At 38.2% G+C, this 18,792-nt stretch overlaps 1 protein-coding gene across 1 annotated transcript in view; it reads left to right on the top strand.

The window, feature by feature from the left end:
- The window catches only part of EFNB2 (ephrin B2), a 44,749-nt gene extending 26,528 nt beyond the window's left edge, over positions 1-18,221 (top strand). Inside the window, exons 3-5 of the mRNA XM_038137476.1 lie at positions 11,815-11,907; positions 12,662-12,775; positions 14,373-18,221. Coding sequence (XP_037993404.1) covers positions 11,815-11,907; positions 12,662-12,775; positions 14,373-14,755 — 590 coding nt within the window. The 3' untranslated portion in view covers positions 14,756-18,221. The remainder of the gene's footprint in view (positions 1-11,814; positions 11,908-12,661; positions 12,776-14,372) is intronic.
- The last annotated feature ends 571 nt before the right edge of the window (positions 18,222-18,792 follow it).

The following is an 18,792-nucleotide window of genomic DNA, read 5'->3' as shown; positions in this document are numbered from 1 at the left end:
CTTAAATGTTTTTTGTCAACTTTTTTTCAAGTGACCCACTTACATAATTGGCTTCTGGCTTAAATTAAAAAAACGTATATTTATATATATTTGATCCTTGACTGATTTAAAGGTTTATACTGGCTAGTAGCACTATATTTTGGATAACTGCTTTAATAGTACTGTGGCTTTTAAAATCAAAACAGTCATTCTGAAACTTTAGTATTAGCTGTGTTTGAAAAAAATCACAAGGCTTTTTATGTTTTCACTTTGTCATTCTGTTACAATTAAAGGGCAATAACTGTCTGAGGAAGAACATATTAAAGGACAATATAGATTGTGTCCTGAAATATGGCCCAGCTGGGAAGAATAAATCTCTTTGCATGGCCAAATAGATTTACATTAAAATGTTATTTTAGTATTCTGACCAGTTTAAGCGCTGGCTAATCTGTCTGGCTGGGCATTCTGAAAAATTCTGAAATTCTGAGGCAGATTTCAGCCTGCAGCCCTCTGCAACCTCCAAATCACCTAGTGAAAGCTGCCCAAAAGGACACAGTAAACAGGTTTTCCTTTGTTAATGCCAAACTAGCCAAAACAGGAATAAATACTGTATCAGAAATTCAATCCCTTTACTTTTGCAACAAAGACATTTTTCCTGGTTTCTGTTAAAGACTCTGTGGTCCAGAAATCTACTGGTTTTGGGTTTTTTGTTTTGGTTTTTTTTTTTTTTGTTTTGTTTTTGTTGTTGTTGTTGTTGTTTTTTTTGGGGGGGGGGGGGGTTGTGGTGGTGGTGATGGTGGTAATGAAAGCCAGAGTGATAATAGTCACTCTGATTCCATTTGTACAGAGATCACTTTTTTCTTTCCTTTCTCCTCCTCCTTCCTCAGAAAATTAGATAAATAATTTCTCCTTAGTGTAAAATGATATCCAGAGGTCAGTCTTTGACTTTGCTGAAGAGTCTTTTAAGGGATGTATCAGCAATACCACTTAGCTCTTGTTGAATGAAATATAAATAGAGCTTATACAAATAATATTATTAGAGAGAAAAATCACTGTCCCTGCAGCTTCAGATTTCTAACAGAGTCTAAGACCTGCAGGATTAATGGAGTCATGGTCCTTTGGGGTTTTGTCCCAGACCACACAGGTCTTGTAAGAGAATAAGGCTATTTTATATTGATGGACTTTGTTCATATTCGGTGCCATTACCGAGGCAATACCAATCGTTTATCTCCTTTAAAGTAGACAGAGATAGTTCAGCAGGAAATCTGTTATTATGTCTCTATTCCTAAGGGAAGGAAATGAAAGATAGGAATTCTCGGTTTGTTAATTGATGGCATGTTGTGAAAAAAATACAGTTATCTTCCCCCGCACCCCCACAAGTATTCCGAATAGATATGGAATCAGATGAAAATGAAGAATAATTGTTCAGACTGGAAGAAAAAATTATTCAGGAAATACTCATGAATTGAACAGATTTTGAAATTTCATAAGAAGCTGTTTAATAGTTTTAGTTGTTATTTTTATATCTCATTTCATAGTTCCTCAGAAGCAGTTTATAAATATGGGAAATAAAATACATTCACAAAGAAGAATACAGCATTCTCCCTTGGAAGTCTTTATGTATGTAGTATTTGTAGTACTTTGCAAAAAAAAAAAAAAAGCTTAAACCCTCATCTTCTCCAAAATGTGTATGTTCTTAGATTTGCATAAATATCCTTAACAGGACTACATGCAGAAAAAGAATGTGCTGAGTGTGTATTTTATCCTTTATATTCAGGATATGAGTAACTGTTTAAAAATCAGGGGGGTGTGTATTGGAAAGATGTGCCATGCTATGAGGAAAGCATGAAGAAAGTATCTGTCTAAACTGAAACATGAGAGTGCACTACCACACTGAAACGCATTTAATTTCTATTTTGTGTATAAGTTCAGTGATGATCATTTAGCTCATCAAGTGGAATGATTATTCTTTACTTTATACAGTTGCTTGTATCATATGTGTTACATATTGCAGTATTTGAAGTCCTAAAATTAAAGATGACGAGCTGCATAAGGATTTATAAAGACTTTATTGAAACTCATTTTAAAGACTTGAAGTTGTTTGCCTCATTAAAGTCTTTACGTAGCTGGAATGGAGGGAAATGAACTTTTGTCTGAGCACTGCATTAGCTAAAACAAAAGGCTGGAATGGTTGAAAACCAGGGTTAAATGTCAGTTTGGATTTTCTTTCTTGACTTCAGTCCATCCTGGAAACCTTGGATGAAGAATATTTCAGGATTTATTTCTAATAAATCAGACTATAAAACTAAGCCCTAATGGGCAGTCTTCCAGTTTCTTTTTTCAGTCCCAAGGAAATAATGCAAATTTTTCTGGAAGTGAAAGCAGGATTAGGCTTAAGGTAGTCTTAACTGTTCTTGGAGAAGAGTCCATATTAAGCTGATAAGTCTGGTTTTTCAAAGCTTGTTTGGATCTTTGTTAGCATGATTTATCTGTTTTCTGTTTGGTAGATGAAGACAGCAAAAATCACTAAACCACAGCAGCAGAGTAGTCCTTATGTGCTCACTGGGCTGCTGTGAGAGAAACAGAGTTCTGAATCCAGATCTTGTCAGGAAAACTTAAAATGATTTGTTTTCAAAGTATTTCATGTTAGCACATAAATAAATGCATTAGACCACAACACCCCAGCCAATTGCAGAATCCCAGAATGGATTGGTTTGACCTCTGGAGCTCGTCTAATCCCCTACTCAAACCTTTGCTCAAGCAGGCCCACCTGCAGCCAGTTGCCCAGACCTGTGTCCAGCTGAGTTTTGAGTATCCCCAAGGATGCAGCCCCTCTGCAGGTGCTCCCATTCCTTCATCATCTCCATGAGTATTTACTGCAACTGTTCCAGTGAGTCCACATCTGTGTTGTGTTGAGGAGCCTGTGACTGCACCCATCTCTGCAGGTGTGGCCTCACCAGTTCAGAGTGGTGCGGAGAGATCACCTCCCCAAACTGGCTGCCACTGCTCTTGCAGATCGAGCCCAAGAGCTGTTTGCTTCCTTTGCCACGAGGGCACATTGCTGCCTCATGGTCAACTTGGTGTCCACCAGGACCCTCATGGCTTTTTTGCAGAGTTGCTTTCCGTGTGTTTGGCCCAGCCGTCCCTGAAAGTGCCATCAGAGGCTGCTACAGCAGGTTCAGTAGCAGAGTCAAGACATTAGCAAAATAATTTTCATTGCAACAGGAAAAAAACCAAACAACTAAATAATGTTATACTGTTTAAACCCCAGTGAATTTTTAAAAACTCTATGAACATAAGTATTAAAAGTATCAGTTCGCCTGTCTAGTTGTGACTTTTCAAAATTCCAAACACTGGCAGATTTAGCATATCGCACTGAAGTTTCTTGAAATGAACCAAAATGTGCCTATGTGATAATTTCTAAAGAAGCTAAACCTCTTAATTTCCTAATGGCAAGTATTTGAACAGGAGATCCTTTAGAACCGTGGAAATTCAAATTGCTTTGTTTCTGCAATGTTCCCTCATTAAGGTTTACTTTGTGGGTATTTTACAGCTCTAAACACAAACATAAGCATACTGCAGTCAAAACAGTGCTTAACTTCTGATCATCTTTGCCAAGTGTACAGTCATCCAATAGTATCATAATTGATCTCAGTACTAAGGTGCCAAACTCTGTGTTGCTGAAGGATAGTTAGATGATGTAAATAGCTTTTTGTGTTTTGCAATAAAGCACACTTTTGTTGTGCTACATGTAAAAGGAGGAGATGAAGGTATTCTTTTATTGAAGCAAACATGTGGAAAATTGCTCTAGATTGTTATAGTACAGAGCATCTCCCCTGAAAGGAATGAGGTTCATCTACAGGGCAAAGTCTGACTGTGGTACTTTATTGGGGTTACTCCTAGACTCTGTGTGGTCAAAGCAAATAACATCATGTCCATCTAAACTGTTATAACCGTGAGACTGGCACATTTTCTCATCTCTAGTGTTATATTCTAAACTGTCACTAGGCATTAACTCAGTCACTGGTGAAGTCCTACCACCTAGAGATGAACTCTGCCTCAAAATGATGTTTTCCACTTCAGTGCTACTCGTATAGCAATTACTGGGTCATTAATATCATTGCATGCAATTAGTGACAGTAGAATGAGCAAGAGGTTTGTTATTTATTTAATATGAACTTTCACTATAACCCTTTCTTATCCAAGTACCACAGACAAAAACCAGAGAGATTTTCAAGGCAGGTGAACATCCTTGTAGACTGAAGTTTAATTTGTATGATGAAGAAAGTAGGTCCTCATTTAATGTTAAAGCTTCTGCTTTTGTTTCCGGCAAGCCCCCTTGTCATTAGCAACAATCAGTGTAACTTGAATGTTAACTAATTCTATTAGTTCTGTTCAGCTGAACTGTTAAGCAAAGCTTCCTGTGGTAGTGGGAGACACTTCTCCCCATCCATGAGAAGCTTTTCTCAGTAGCGTGCTGGGAGAGAGGATAAATTTGCGTAAAATACCTGTTTGTGAATGGTGAAGTCAACTAACTAGTAATCTGTTTTAGATGCATACTTTTGGGTATACACTAAATACATCATAATTAGTGGGCTTACATCTGCCACAGTTACTTCAGCACTCACAAATATATAATTTGTTTATGTAAACTAGAAGCAACCATGTGTGCAGTGGATCATTATCTGACAAGATTTCTCAGAGTATATGAAATATAGAACTGAAATTCTTTTAGAAATGCTTAACTGTAATGAAAGATTCGTCGTTCATAGTGATACAGCATTGAGATGCTTTTCTGGTTTGTTTTTATATAATCTCTAAATCATTCCCAGGGAGTTTTGGAAAGGGGCACTGCACTTGATAGCAGTGAAGCAAGTAGGATTTTGTTGTGGGTGGGTGGAACCTGTGACCTTCAGTAATGGATAATAATTCAGCAAATAGTTAACTGTTCAGTACACTTCAGCTGTGGTATTCCTTGAATCAGTGAGAAAGTGGTGGTGTTTTTAAAATGATAGGCAGCAGTAACCAGTCAGAATTCACAGCTTTTATTTATATTTTCCAGCTCTCTCGCTGTCTCTTTTTCCCTTTATAGAAAGACTTTGTTGACATAAGCAGCTTTTTATTTTTACCGCGTATATTTTTCTTACTCAGTGCCATACCTCCCTGGAATTAATAAAATAATTCTGATTGTAGGAAAGTTTACAACTCTCTCCTTGTTTTGTGCTTTTGGATGACATGAGATGTGGGAAGGAGAGTCTGTGGATTTCCAGAGATGTCCCTGGAATCCTACAGCTGGTATATACCAAAGTATATTACAGTACAAAACTGATTGGCTGGCTCTGTCTTGTTTGTGTCCTCTGCACTGCACTCTCAAAAGCACATTGAAACAGTAATAGAATCTGCCCCTCTCTTAATGTATGAAAACAAGTGGAGACTTTTATGGGGAATTATATAAATACCCTCATATCATGAGTCCCATCTAAGTACCTCAAGTCATGCTGTTCACAGTTGGACAAGATACATTTCAGAGCAGTGGTTAGAAAAGTGAATTACAAAGTTTCACTGCAGAGCCTTTGCTTCTTCCTGGCAAAAAGAAGCCTGTTCTTTATTTTACTTTATTTAGTTCTAGTTTTAGCTTGACTGGAGAGGGCATTGCTCCTTACTTGCTGTAGAAAATATAATTTGTGGATCCTGCTTATATATAAATCCTGAGACACACAGTATAGGACTTAATTTAAAAGGCAAGAATGCAAAGTGAAAAAGAAGAATAGAGAATTCTTGTCCTTTCCCTCACTGAAGCTCTGCCTTATGTGTGGATAGAGGGGAAAAAAGGCTGGCATCAGGAGTATTTATAAACACTCCATAAGTCCTAGTTTAAGGAAAAACAATGTGTGGAATAAGGCGGAATGAGAGGTTTTTTTTAATGGTTTTTAGGCTGAGAAATTGCTCAAAATTCTGCCACCTTGACTTTGCAAATAAAAAAAACAGCCTTTAGAAAAAAAGCAAAATTATTGGTAAGCTGCTTTTATACATTTTTCATTACAGTCTTGGAGTCCTAAATTATATTGAGCAAATTCAGCAGGTTTTTGGTTTGTTGGTTTGTTGTGGTTTTTTTTAGGATCATTTTTTTGTCTCTAAAAGATCAGTAGAAAGTTTTGATTTTATTGTCTGTTGATAAAAAACAGTCAACACATAGCAGCACTCCATTCAACTATTCATAATGCATTTACATTTTGGTACTTAATGGTCCAGGTTTGGGACTGCTGACAGTTAAATTTCAGAAGACTGTTTAATTTTTTTTTTTTTTAAGTGAAGGTTTCAGAGTCAATCTTTTTGTCACTACAAGAAAAGGGAAAGCATAAGTTGCTAGTATTTGAAACTAGCATATTTCTCTTCTCTCTAAACATTCTTCAGCTCACCCAGAGTAATGTGTGCCAAACTTACCTATTCTTTGGTGAGAGGCCTGAACAATTTTTTTGTTGTTTGAGATGTCCATGCAGATCTAGCATTGTTACTGGGGGGCAGAATTTAATTTCATTAAATTGAAACACTATTTCTGTTCTCTCAGCTATCTTGTTCTTTTGTCCATGGGTAGTTTAGTAACAACCTCCCTGTTGTGATCAGTGATTTGTGGTTTTGCAGTGTGTGATTTCTGGTGTTCTTAAACCTCTCCCATAAATTATCTAAATTTATGGAAAAGAAGAATTATTTATTCACTGCTTTACTAAGAGGATCGTTAAAAGGACCAAAAGCAGATGAAAGCAGTCAGAGCACAAACAATGATGCCTGGCCAAAATAGTGTTCTATTACTTTATAAAATAAAAAACTCTCAGAAATGCACTTAGTAATCCTGAGAGTGCACGTGAGCTGGAGTGCAATTTTTCTTTAAGCATAACTTGTTACTACTGTTGGATCTAAAGCTTGCGTGGATTTTTGCTGCTGTTTTTTTCATTCTTTTTCTAAGCACAGCAGGGGAAAAGAGGAAATTGTGCTAATTGGTAGTATAATTTGATTTTATTTTATTCTGATTTTGAGAAATATATTTTCTGATGCAGTATTCAAGCAGTATTTAATGAACACAAACTGCGAAAATCACTGCTATTGGATAGTACTGATCTGCCCCTAGAAAACCTGTAATTCTCAATTTGCTATTAACAGATCCCATGAGCAGCCATTAATTCTTCATGACCTCATCAATGATGTGTCTTTAATATATTGCCAAATGACTTTTATTGTCCAGCACACTAAGGAGGGACAAAATCAATTTTGCCCTTGCCCATCAGTTGACATCATTCATTTATTCCTATAGTCTGTGGTTCAAGGTCCATTTAGTTATCACAGGAGAATTAAATATGATGATCATAGTTTCTCTCATCAGCGATGTAGTCCATTTCATGTTCAAGCTCTAGAAATAGATGTGTTTTAAAGTCGTGTTGGTTCAAAGCATATGTCATTTAATTTGCAAATAGGTAATGTTTTTCATAATCCTAAAACATGAAACTGTGGGTAATAAGCGTAGCAGAATTAAAAGGCTGAGATTTTTGTCTGCTGGTGTTTTAAGTAATTGTGATGGCTTTTTTTTCATTTTGTAATGAGTATGTGTTTTTAGGAGTGAAGGCAGTTGAATTTTTGTGACTGTGCCTTCATTTCTAATCTCTTTGTGAATGAAAAGCTATATACAGGCACAAATCCAGCAGCTTAATTCTCTGTCTGATTAGAGCAATGTTACCAACCTGGTAGGTTGAAAACAGCCATGATCCATGCAGTGGCGAAGCCTCCTGGGAGGCAGAGTAATAACAATCAAATGAAGACATATTAAAATGTAATATTACTTCCTCTCCATGGGGACTGTATAAGAATCATAGCCAGGAACTGTTCTTGTCAGCTGACTCTGCTATGTTCACTGACTCCCTGGCTCTGCATTTATGACTAATGCACTTTGTACAATAAACAGCACTTGTGGAGTTTTAAAAGCAAATAAATGTAAAACATTATACATTGATTTACATGAGTTCCAGCCTTTTTTGTTTGTTTGTTTGTTTTGTTGGGGGTTTGTTTGTTTTTATACAAGTCATGTATTTCAAAGAGGGGGAGGCAGATCAGAATGAGGTTTTTTGGTCTGAATAATTTAATTTCTCCCGTGTGTATGGAGGAGGATATGTTAAAGTAGTGTGTTATGAACCTGTAAATGTATACTAGCTTCTCTAAAGTAAGTATGTATCAGCAAGACTCTTAAACCATAATTTCATAAGTGTTTTCTGAATGTTGAAAAGCTAAACTTGCATTTCTTATAAAATGGCAGCTGGTGTTGTATTCAAGGAATGCAGACAGACAGTGTCTGATAAACTACTGTAAAAATGGCCTATAAGTTATTACAATTTTGTTAGAAAGTCTTAAAATCAGTAGAGATTTTAGCACAATTATGTGTGTTTATTTTTAGGTATGGACAAACTGTTGAATAATTTAATGTGATTTTAGCTGTAATTATTAGTTTTGCAGTTGACACTACTGGAGCAGGACAGGTCTCAGAAAATCAAAGGTATTTAACCATCAAAAGATTTAAAAATATTTTGCTACCTGTTTAGCAACATTTTACTTACGTCTACGTTCCTATGTATTGCTGTATTAATAGAAAGTGAAATGTGGGATCCTGAGAACATACTAATACTAATGAGAAACGTCATATTAATCATTAGTTATGCTTATTAATGTTAATATTTAAGTATTTAGTCTTCTTAGCAGAGGGCTTTGTATGGTAACTTCTCTAAGTAATTGACTTTAAAATATATCCATATCTAGACCAAAATGTAAAAACCCTGTTTATTTATATATATATATATATATAAATAAAATATATGTATGCATATAAGAATAAATTGGATGGAAAGTTTAAAATCTGATTATATAAACACACTGGAGGATAACATTTCCATTTTAGATACCAGAAACTTGTGTTACATTTGTGTTTAAATCCAAAACTTCTATCAGGGGCACTTTTTTTTAATATCCTTTCTGTGAGCAGACCTACAAGTTCTGGGTCACTTTCCCACAGAGGTGTGGATTCAGTAGAGGAGCTAAAATGACAGTGGGTGTAATTTTCATTTGGAGATCAATATAGAAAGGCCTCAGAAAGTGTTTGAGGAATATTTTGTACTCGCTCCCTTGTTTGACTTCTGCACACTGCACTGTCAAGGGGCATTAGCAGTATGAAACTGTGTTTTCTCTGCTGTCCCAGATTACTTCTTTTTCTCAGCGAAGCTTTACAAAGCTTAAAATGATGTGTTTAAAGCTACCCACTTTCTTCCTGTTACACTAGGGATATGCAAGGTTGTATTTCGGTAGTCTTAATGAATTTCAAAAAATAATTTCCTCCAGTGGCCTTGGGTAATTGTCAGTTTAATTACAGGAAAAGCTGAGAAGGAAACTTGCTTTGTCACTGAAATGCTTCTCTTTGAAAATTCCCTGTTCCTCAGGACGTAGCAGTCTGTACTCTGAGCTACAACGTAGGCTTTCCTAAAATCCCTTGAAGAACTGTGGAAAAAGTGAATACTTCTGCAAATTCATTCATCTGACATCAAAGCTCTGAAAGCATTCTTTTAGCAAGCGAGGCGGATTGCGCTGGCGTAGGCACACAACCAGACTCATTGTACATCTGGGTCTTCCCATTTGGAGACTGTATTTGAAGTAATTTTTGCATTCTTTTTTTTCATCTTACTTTCTTATTCTGTACTGAGGTCAGACTGCTTCCTCTGCGTCCTATTGAGGTCTCCTGCTCTGTGGGTTAAGTGCATAGGCCTTCAAAGAATAAAAAGACATTGGTGTTCAGAAGAAGCAGCATTCTCTAGTCAATTAAAATCAAGTAGAAGGTGTTTAAGGAGATGTGATTCCCTTTGGCTCAGTTAAAAGAAGAATCAAATAACAAAACCACAAGACAAAGTCAGTGTTTATTATTTGTACGTTCAATTGGTGCTCAGCTTTGGTATTTCTATTTACTGCATTTTTCTCTGTGTCCTTGTGCTGGTACATTGGCAAATAGATCATAAAACACACTTTCAGCAAAGACACATTTGATTTATGTCCAGGATGGGTTCTTGGTATTGATTTTTTTTTTCCCCTCTGGAAAAAAAAACCAAAAGAAAACAAAACTATATGTCTCCATTATTTTCCAAGCCTGGCAATGCAGTGACACATTTCAGATCAGCTTTTATCTTAAATTACTCAACGTGCTCTTTTGTATTTTGAAAAGTCTTTTTGCCATACAGCTATTGTCATGTTTTTACAGGGGGGAGGGAATAAGAGGAGGAACTGGGAGGGACCACGTATTGGGAGAGGGGAGTTTTAGGAAAAGAAAGCACAGTTTGGGAAGTTTGTATGGTGGCTGTAATTTGAGTTGGTCACAAAAGAGTCAGAAGTGGAACAAAAACAAGACTCGGATCAAAGGCTAGGAAGCAGGGTTCAGCAGTATGGGGTTTATATCTTTACGGCTAGAGAGAAGATTAGAGCAAGAAAAATACTGCCATGGGGGTAGGGAGACATTGTGAAGGAAGGAGGAAATATACATAGACTGCATTTGAAAGAAAATCCCCAAGGAAGGTGAAAGAGAAGGAGCGAGAATTAAAAACAAAGACCTGAAGAGTGTAAAGCCCACAGGCTGAAAGGAGAGGGGCAGAGGGAGGCATGTGCTGCTTAAGCAGTTTACCACCACCATGCCACGCCAAGCAGTGAGCTCCCTGACATCCCATTTTCTATTTGTTTTCTCCAGTTGGCAGCCCAGTGCGCCTTCTCATAAGTTTATTTTGAGCCTCAGATAAACAGCTCCAAGTAATGACAGTGAAATTTCCATCCCCAGGACAACCAGGGTAGGAAAACCCCCGGCGCGTTCTCTGCATGGTGAATCCAGAGCCCACCGTTTGCAGCTGTGCCCCGCTCACGGTGGCCGGCGGCCCAGTGCAGTGCAGTGGCCGCAACACCAACTGCTGAGGAGCTGCCGAATCCTTTGCCAGCAGCTGTTTTGCAACCAGCAGCTGGCTGGGGCGGCAGCGGCGCGCCCATGCACCGTGATTCAGCCTTGTGGGTTCTCCAAGGGAGTGGTGCATGGCACGGCAGTGTCAGCCTGCGCCTGGATCGCGCCCGGCTCCAGCTGGCACCTAGATAAGCAAGAACAATACCGACACAGGGGAAAGCAGCCTCTTGTTTGCATGAGCTAAAAGGTTTCCCTGAGAGTAGAGCGTACTGCCCTTTGCAACCCGCCCCCACAGAGGCTTCTCAGTGCTGAGAAAAGTGAGATTGTGCTTTAAAATATTAAATGGTTTTCCAATCAGTTCAGAATCTTAGCTTTCACCTGGGTCTTTTGTATGCGTTCACTTATTCCAGCAGGAGATTTGTAATAGAGGAAGCAGGTGTAACATGGTGATTATAAAGATATTGTTGGGAGGGGGAAAAAAAGGGTGATTTTTCAGTGCTTTTCTCCTCTGAGCCTGCCAGAGCTTCCTTTTCAGCTGACTCCATCACCTTTTTAGCAAGATGGTATGTTTTTGTCCAAGTCAGTCAGTCAGTCAATTGTGCATAGGAAAATAAAAGGCTGCTGGGTAAATTTGAAACCTTGATAACACATTCCTCCATTTGTATATATTGTACAGCTTACCAGTGTATTCATTCCTTTGGCTTTCACAACATTTCACAACTTTCCATAGGTCAGCCTGAGCAACAAAAACAGGTCCTGGTAGATTGAAAGATCCTTGCTTTCAGACACTCATGTTCACATCACTTTGCCTGTTGATTTCCTGATTTTTATTTATTTTTATTTTTATTTATTTTTCTTTTATTTTTAATCAGCAACATCAAATGGGTCTTTGGAGGGCCTGGATAACCAGGAGGGAGGGGTGTGCCAGACAAAAACCATGAAGATCCTCATGAAAGTTGGACAAGGTAAAGACCATCTGCTGTTTCATGAAATCACTTTGATCGGTCTCAATGTCCTTTTTAGTTTTCAGGCTTCTTTTAGCAGTGTAGAGCAGAGAGGCAGTTGAGCCTAGTGTGGTCATTCCTCCCTTATAGTCTGAAAGCACAGCCTATTTTCTCTTCCTCAGCTACTGACAGATTTCTACAGAAGGAGGGTTAGTGTAATAAGATCTCTTCATTGGAGAGATCCCTAGAAGGAAAGGTCACCTGGGAGTAGTGTGTTTCAGTCATTTTTATTTTTATTTTAAAAACAAAAGCCACAACTCTGCTGCTCAGAATTATTTAAAATACATGAAAAGAGGGAAGCTAATATTTCTATAGTTTGCTTGTTATGAATTCTGATTACAGAGAGGTTTTTGTTCATTGTCTCTTTTCATATATAGATAACCTATTGTGCAGGAAAAAAGAATTATTCTTCTAAGTAGAAGTTGGTTTAGTAGTCAATCAACTTCCTCAGTTAAACTGAAATGTCATCTGCTAAGCTTTTCTTGCCAATTACAGGAGACCCTATAGTTTCTGCAGATGGCCTCACAATTTAAACCTGAAATAACTAATATAACCATTTTGCTTTAAAAGGAAAATTACGTTCTTATATCTCCCAGTCCTTTGCATAAAGGTTCTTCTGTTAAACCATTTGTGTCTCACGAGGTACCTAGAGCCAGTTTGTAAGGCTCCATACCATCAAGTGCCAAAGCTGCATGAGTCCTCTTTCTCTCTCCAGATCCCAACTCAGCAGGGCAGCCCCGGCACACAGATCCCACCAAGCGTCCCGAGCAGGAAGCAGGCACCAACGGGAAGAGTTCTACCACCAGCCCCTTTGTGAAGGACCACTCAGGTAGGTGTGGTGGGACTTTGCCCTGGAACGTCTTCTCCTCCTTTGTCCCCAAATGTGTTTTATTTTACCATTAACATGCCAGAATAGTAAATGTTTTCATCGTGAGATGAAGCACAAGCCGGTTCTGATTGCCCCGGTGGATAGTGTGTGGGAGCTGCAAGTTTTGGCAACAGCTGCTCTCTCCCCTCTTCCACTCTGCTGTAGAAATTAATTACATCTTGTGACAGTGTCTCTCATTTACAGGAAAATTTCTGGATAGGACATTTGCTGAGCAGCTTTACAGTGGTCAGTGCTGCCTTACAGTTAGTACTCTGGCAGATGAACGAGTCTCTTTCTCTTCCCGCATAATACATTATCAAGTGGTTCTTGACAGCCATTTATAAAGTTTATTTCAGGGCATCTATAATTAATGTCCTGATGTTTTAGCTGACCATATGAAGTCTAGGCATGTATGGCTGGACTTCTACTAAATGTAAAGTTTTGGGGTTTTATTTTTTTTAAATAATTATCTAAGCAAAATAAATAGATGATTTGAAACAAATATCTTCAGGATGTGTTTCACTCATAGGGTGAACAAGAGAAAACCTAACTCTTAAGACTCAAGCTGTCCAGAAGAAAGTTCAGTAATTAGTAATGCTACAAAGCAAAACTTTGCTGACAGGTGATTCTGGGTTTCCCAAAAAAGGCCACAAGTTTTCCTTGCCAGCTTTGACTTTAGTTACTGGGCTAATGAATCTTTGATACAGTGAGTGGCTTCAGCTGATCCCCGCAGAGGCTTTAGTGGGAAGAGTTAACAATTATGTGAATATAGGATCTGTATAATTTTTCCATTGTGATTGAACATCAAGAGAGGGAAATAGGTTAAAACTTAGAAGTGAAAAGGTATCAATGAGCATTCATGTAATTTTTGTGACAAATAATATGATGGTGTGATAAGCGGCAAATACTCAACAGGCTGTACAGCACATGAGCTTTTCTGGACTACCAAATGCATGGTATTGTTTTCTTTTAAGTAAATGTAAGTTAATACTAACAGACATGCCATAACCATTCTGCCTGTCTGCCATGCTGCCTCAAGCTCCTTAGTTTCATTTCCAAGCAAGAGGAGTCCCTGTAAAGAGGCACTAAGGATGGTTTAACTTAAATCAATATGCGAAAGATAAAATAGCAGAGGGAACAGCATGGCACTGAACAGTACCAGTTGTTCTGAGAATTGTCATTTCCCTGTGTTATTTTCCCTTCCAGTCCTATCCCACCCCTCTCTTGCGCCTGGGGCTGGCCTGCATCTGTTAAAAGATGCTGTGAGCATCAAAGGCTGCCTTGTCAGTGACAGTTCTCGCCGCTGATGGATGATGATGTATGAAACAGGGTGGTTTGGGAGCAACACAAAAGTTAGACCAACAGGCACAAAGTCTTGCTTTATATCGATTGCTGACTTCGGCTGTTTGCATTTAGCTATCTAACAGGGTAATTGGTTTGTCAAAGTTTAGCTGTCAGTTAATTCTTCCAGTCTTGCTTACTCTACACATTTTTAAGCAACGTAAATGGGTCACAGGATGGCAATAACTTTTGTCTATTGTATTTCCATTCTTTCCAGGATCTAGCACAGATGGCAGTAAAGCTGGGCATTCCAGTATACTGGGTTCAGAGGTGGCCTTATTTGCAGGGATTGCATCAGGGTGCATCATTTTCATCGTCATCATCATCACTTTGGTGGTTCTTTTGTTGAAGTACCGGAGAAGACACAGGAAGCATTCCCCGCAACACACGACAACTCTATCACTTAGTACATTAGCCACCCCAAAACGCAGTGGCAACAACAATGGTTCTGAGCCCAGTGACATTATCATTCCTCTAAGGACTGCAGACAGTGTCTTTTGCCCCCACTATGAAAAGGTCAGCGGTGACTATGGACATCCGGTGTACATAGTTCAAGAGATGCCTCCTCAGAGTCCAGCAAACATTTATTACAAGGTCTGAGGAACACACAACCAGCTCTGTGGTACAGTTGAGTCGTAGAGGAAACTCACTGGTCAAATGCTTTCTGTTGGGGTTTGTGATGACGCCTTGTGCGCTAGCACTGACTTAAGCACAGGGGGGAGAAGGCAACAGCTCTTTCTCCAGGAACCGACGCGAGCTGGACAGCTTACCTAGTCTGTAGAATCCCTATCTCGGTGAATAAGTATTCACTAAAAGCTGGAAGACTTTTATGTAGAAGATGCCCATTCTGATTGCTGTACTCTTGTTACATTCATCATCCTCAAAGCCATGTGCTGTGGGCATTCAGGCATGTACAAAAGCCAAGGGAAGATGGAGCAATCCGTGGATGTTAATAGCTCTAGGCATCCTGAGAAGGTGCTCTAGGATATATCAAGCTTGAAATGCAATCTTCTGACTTTTGTGTGTCTCTCTCAGTGCGTACTGGATTTGTCACACAGACCTTGGTGTCTAAGTAAGACTTGTTAAAGTTCTCTTGCTTTTAGTTCGTCACTGTTCCATTTGTTTCTGTTATCCGGGGCTCTGCCATCCTTCACATAAGATTTCCTTTCACTCCACCTCCTGAATCACTAATGGAACATTAATGTTTGGAGATCCTCACTCCATCCATCTGCTACAGCAGCCTCACTTGAATGGGTAATGCATTTATAGAAATTGTGTTTGATAGTAAGGAGCCTTCCAGCCAAAAAGTTAGGCTGTCAACAAAGTCAAGAGCAGGACTGGGTGGTGGAGGGAAGGGCTGATTGAGGTTGCAATTGAATATTGCTGCCTCAGAAAAAAAAGCTGGGAAGAAAAAAAAATGCATTTAGGTAGCACAGCACTTTGGTATGCTAAGTTTTGAGGCAGGTAGGAAACACAATAACATGTGCAGTGGATTAAGGCTGCATTTGAAGGAATTCATGGTTATCAAATACCAGTGTGCAGAAAAAAATAGTACCTTCAATACAGTAGAGCAAAGGGGTATTGTTAGTAAGTCAACAAGCCTGGAGAAGACAAGACAATAGCAGGCCACTGAGGATGTATTAGGGCAGGGCTGTTGTGGTACTGGCAATAAAATACACAGCTTTGAAGCTGTAGCAAAAACATAGTCTGCCTTGGATGACTTTTAAGCAGACTCAGCTGCTATACTATCACATTATACTAAACACAGGGAAAGCATTTAAGAAAACAACTGAGAGCCAAGTGCCGAAGATGATTATAAGCTATTGGGTCAAATGAGCTATAATTCTATCACTGATAAAGTTGTGGGGAAAACAAACAACAAAACAGCAAACCACAAAACCTTGCTCATCTGTAAAAGTAAGGCAGAATTTCTTTGTGACTGACCCTTTTGGCACTTTGGCTTATTGTAGTGCTGTCCCTGCACAGTGAGCGTAGGTACTGACTGACACAGCAGTTCATTGGTGCTCTGTTGCAAAGTTAAAGCACATATGGCAAACCTCTGGCAGTCTGTAAGAGTAAAATAAATTATGACACTGAGATGGAGAAGGAAAATATGTCTTATTTATAATAGGTGTATAGAACACAAGGGATATAAAGTGAGAGTTTTTTTGTTCATTCTTTCTTACTTTTGGTTTGGATTTTTTTACTAATATATATTTTGAGATTGCACAGAATCTACACCAGAAGATGTGAAATTCATTTGCGGCAATTGCAATTGCATAGTCTTAACTTGTCATCGTTTTCCATATATATGTGTGTGTGTGTGTGTCTATGTATATACACACATATATAAGTATATATGCATACGTATGTGTATATATATGTATGCATATGCGCACATTTTTTTAAAAAATAAAATACTTCTGGAAAAAAAAAATTCTATCCTAAACCACCAGTGGGAGCATAGTTTAAAAAAAAATTCCAAAGCATCTTGTAAGAGGAAAGTAGAAAATGTAAGGTCCAAAATATCAGGAATTCAGTGTTACTGCATCACTTATTTAACAGCAACAAGATGTGCCGGCATTTATTTTCTGTGTTGTGTTTTCCCTTGCCTTACAGGCTGATGTGTTCTGTAGATTTTGTTGAGGTTCGTAGAGGGGGGTTTCAGGTTAAAGTTTTCTCTTTAGCATGGCTATTCCCCTAAAGCTCCCACCCTAGAGAGGAAATAAAAAAACCTCTACTTTTATATGTGCTATGCAAATAGACATTTCTAACATAGTCATGTTACTATGGTAACACTTCGCTTTCTGATTTGGAAAGAAAATGTAGCAACAGCATTTTAGGGTTCTCAGACCTCTGGTGAGCACCTGCAAGAAAAAAAAAAAAAAAGAAAAAAAAGAAAGAAAAGAAAAATATTTGTCATAGAAATGATCACTCTCTTTGTTTTCTGAACCTGAAGATAATGTTGGGATGTTGGTCCAAAAGAGAGAAACAAAAACCAAAAAAAATTTCAACCCATGGTTCTGTGGAAGGTTACCATGGTGACTAACTACAGTACATATGTAATTCTTTTCAACAACCCTTCTTTTCTATGAATCCATCCATACAAGGTTCTCTTGTAAGTCATTAAGATTTTATTTTGGGGGAGGGGAAGGGAAAAGATGGGCTTACTGATCCTTATTTTTATTAAGTCATATCTATGCTTCATCAGTTGGCTACATTCTAGTTATATACTAAACTGTGAAAAAAAATCAGACTAATTGCTCAAGAGCAACCTGCAACCAATTGAAAAAAAAATGTACTGTGCGTCTGTTTTGTGTCTGGTGCAGAATTATGACAATCTACCAACTGTTCCTTTCTTTGACGTTGGTCCAGCTTTGAAAAGTTACTGTAAATGCCTTGCTTGTATGATCATCCCTAGTCACCCAAATTGGAATTTGCACCATCATGTCTAAGTGAAGATGCTGTAAATAGGTTCAGATTTACTGTATATGGATTTGGGGTGTTACAGTAGCCTTATTCACATTTTTAAATAATTGAAAAACCCACATGAAAACAAGATAAAAAAGGCTTTTCTTAACCAGATTGTGTATATAGAGCAATGTTGGTTTTTTATAAAGTCTGAGCAAGATGTTTTGTATAAAATTTGAATTTTGCAATGTATTTAGCTACAGCTTGTTTAAAGGCAGTGTCATTCCCCTTTGCACTGTATTGAGGAAAAAATTATATAAAAGGTTGCCAAATTGCCGCATATTTGTGCTGAAATTGTGTACCATGAATATTTATTTAAGAATTTCTTTGTCCAGTTTGTAAGTAACACAGTATTATGCTTGAGTTATAAATAATTTCTTCCTTCTTTTTCTTTTTTTTTTTTTTTAATTTTATTTTTTGGTTTTGTTTGTTTGTTTCATTCTGTATTAAAACTAGCCGGTCATAAGTTTGAAATCTGCTTTAGTTCCACATTGCAATTAGTTCCCAGAAAATGAAAATTATGAAAATCACATTCCACGTCTGTTTCAAACTGAATTTGTTCTTAAAAAAATAAAATATTTTTTTCCTATGGAAACCTTGCCTTCTAAGTATTTTCTTCTTTAGTTTTGCAATTTTATTCTTTTTTAAAGGATGAAAATAAATAAGAAAGTTACCAAGCTTGCCTGCTTGCCTCCCTCCTGTCTCTCTCTTCCTCCTCTCCCCCTCTCTCCAACCTGCTTGCTAGTGGTTTATAGGAAATCTCCTTAGAGTACACTGACTTCTGTTAACCTACTTCTTTCAGATTCTCTCTCCCATATATCAGCAGATTTTAGAAAACACCTGGGCATCTTATGCCCTTGGAAGTCAGTGCACTGCAGTCAGATGCTGTAGCTAGACTTCTTGGATGATCTTGGAGTTGAGAGTACAACTACATACATAATTCCCAGACATTATGTGGTGGATGTACTCTGTGGGCAGAATCAGAGGAAAAAAACCAAAACACCTGAAGCTTTTTGGGTACTGTTTCTCCTGAGGAGGGGCAGTGGTGAGCCTGGGGTGACAGGCCTGAGCAAGAAGTGACAGGAGATGAAAGACATTGGGAGGATGACAAAGGATTGGAAATGCTGCAAAGTCAAGACATCTCTTCATGGTTCTTTAAATGCAGC

Source organism: Motacilla alba, chromosome 1, assembly GCF_015832195.1.
Source record: "Motacilla alba alba isolate MOTALB_02 chromosome 1, Motacilla_alba_V1.0_pri, whole genome shotgun sequence".
Lineage (NCBI taxonomy): Eukaryota > Metazoa > Chordata > Aves > Passeriformes > Motacillidae > Motacilla > Motacilla alba.
This window is presented reverse-complemented; position numbering and strand designations above follow the sequence as displayed.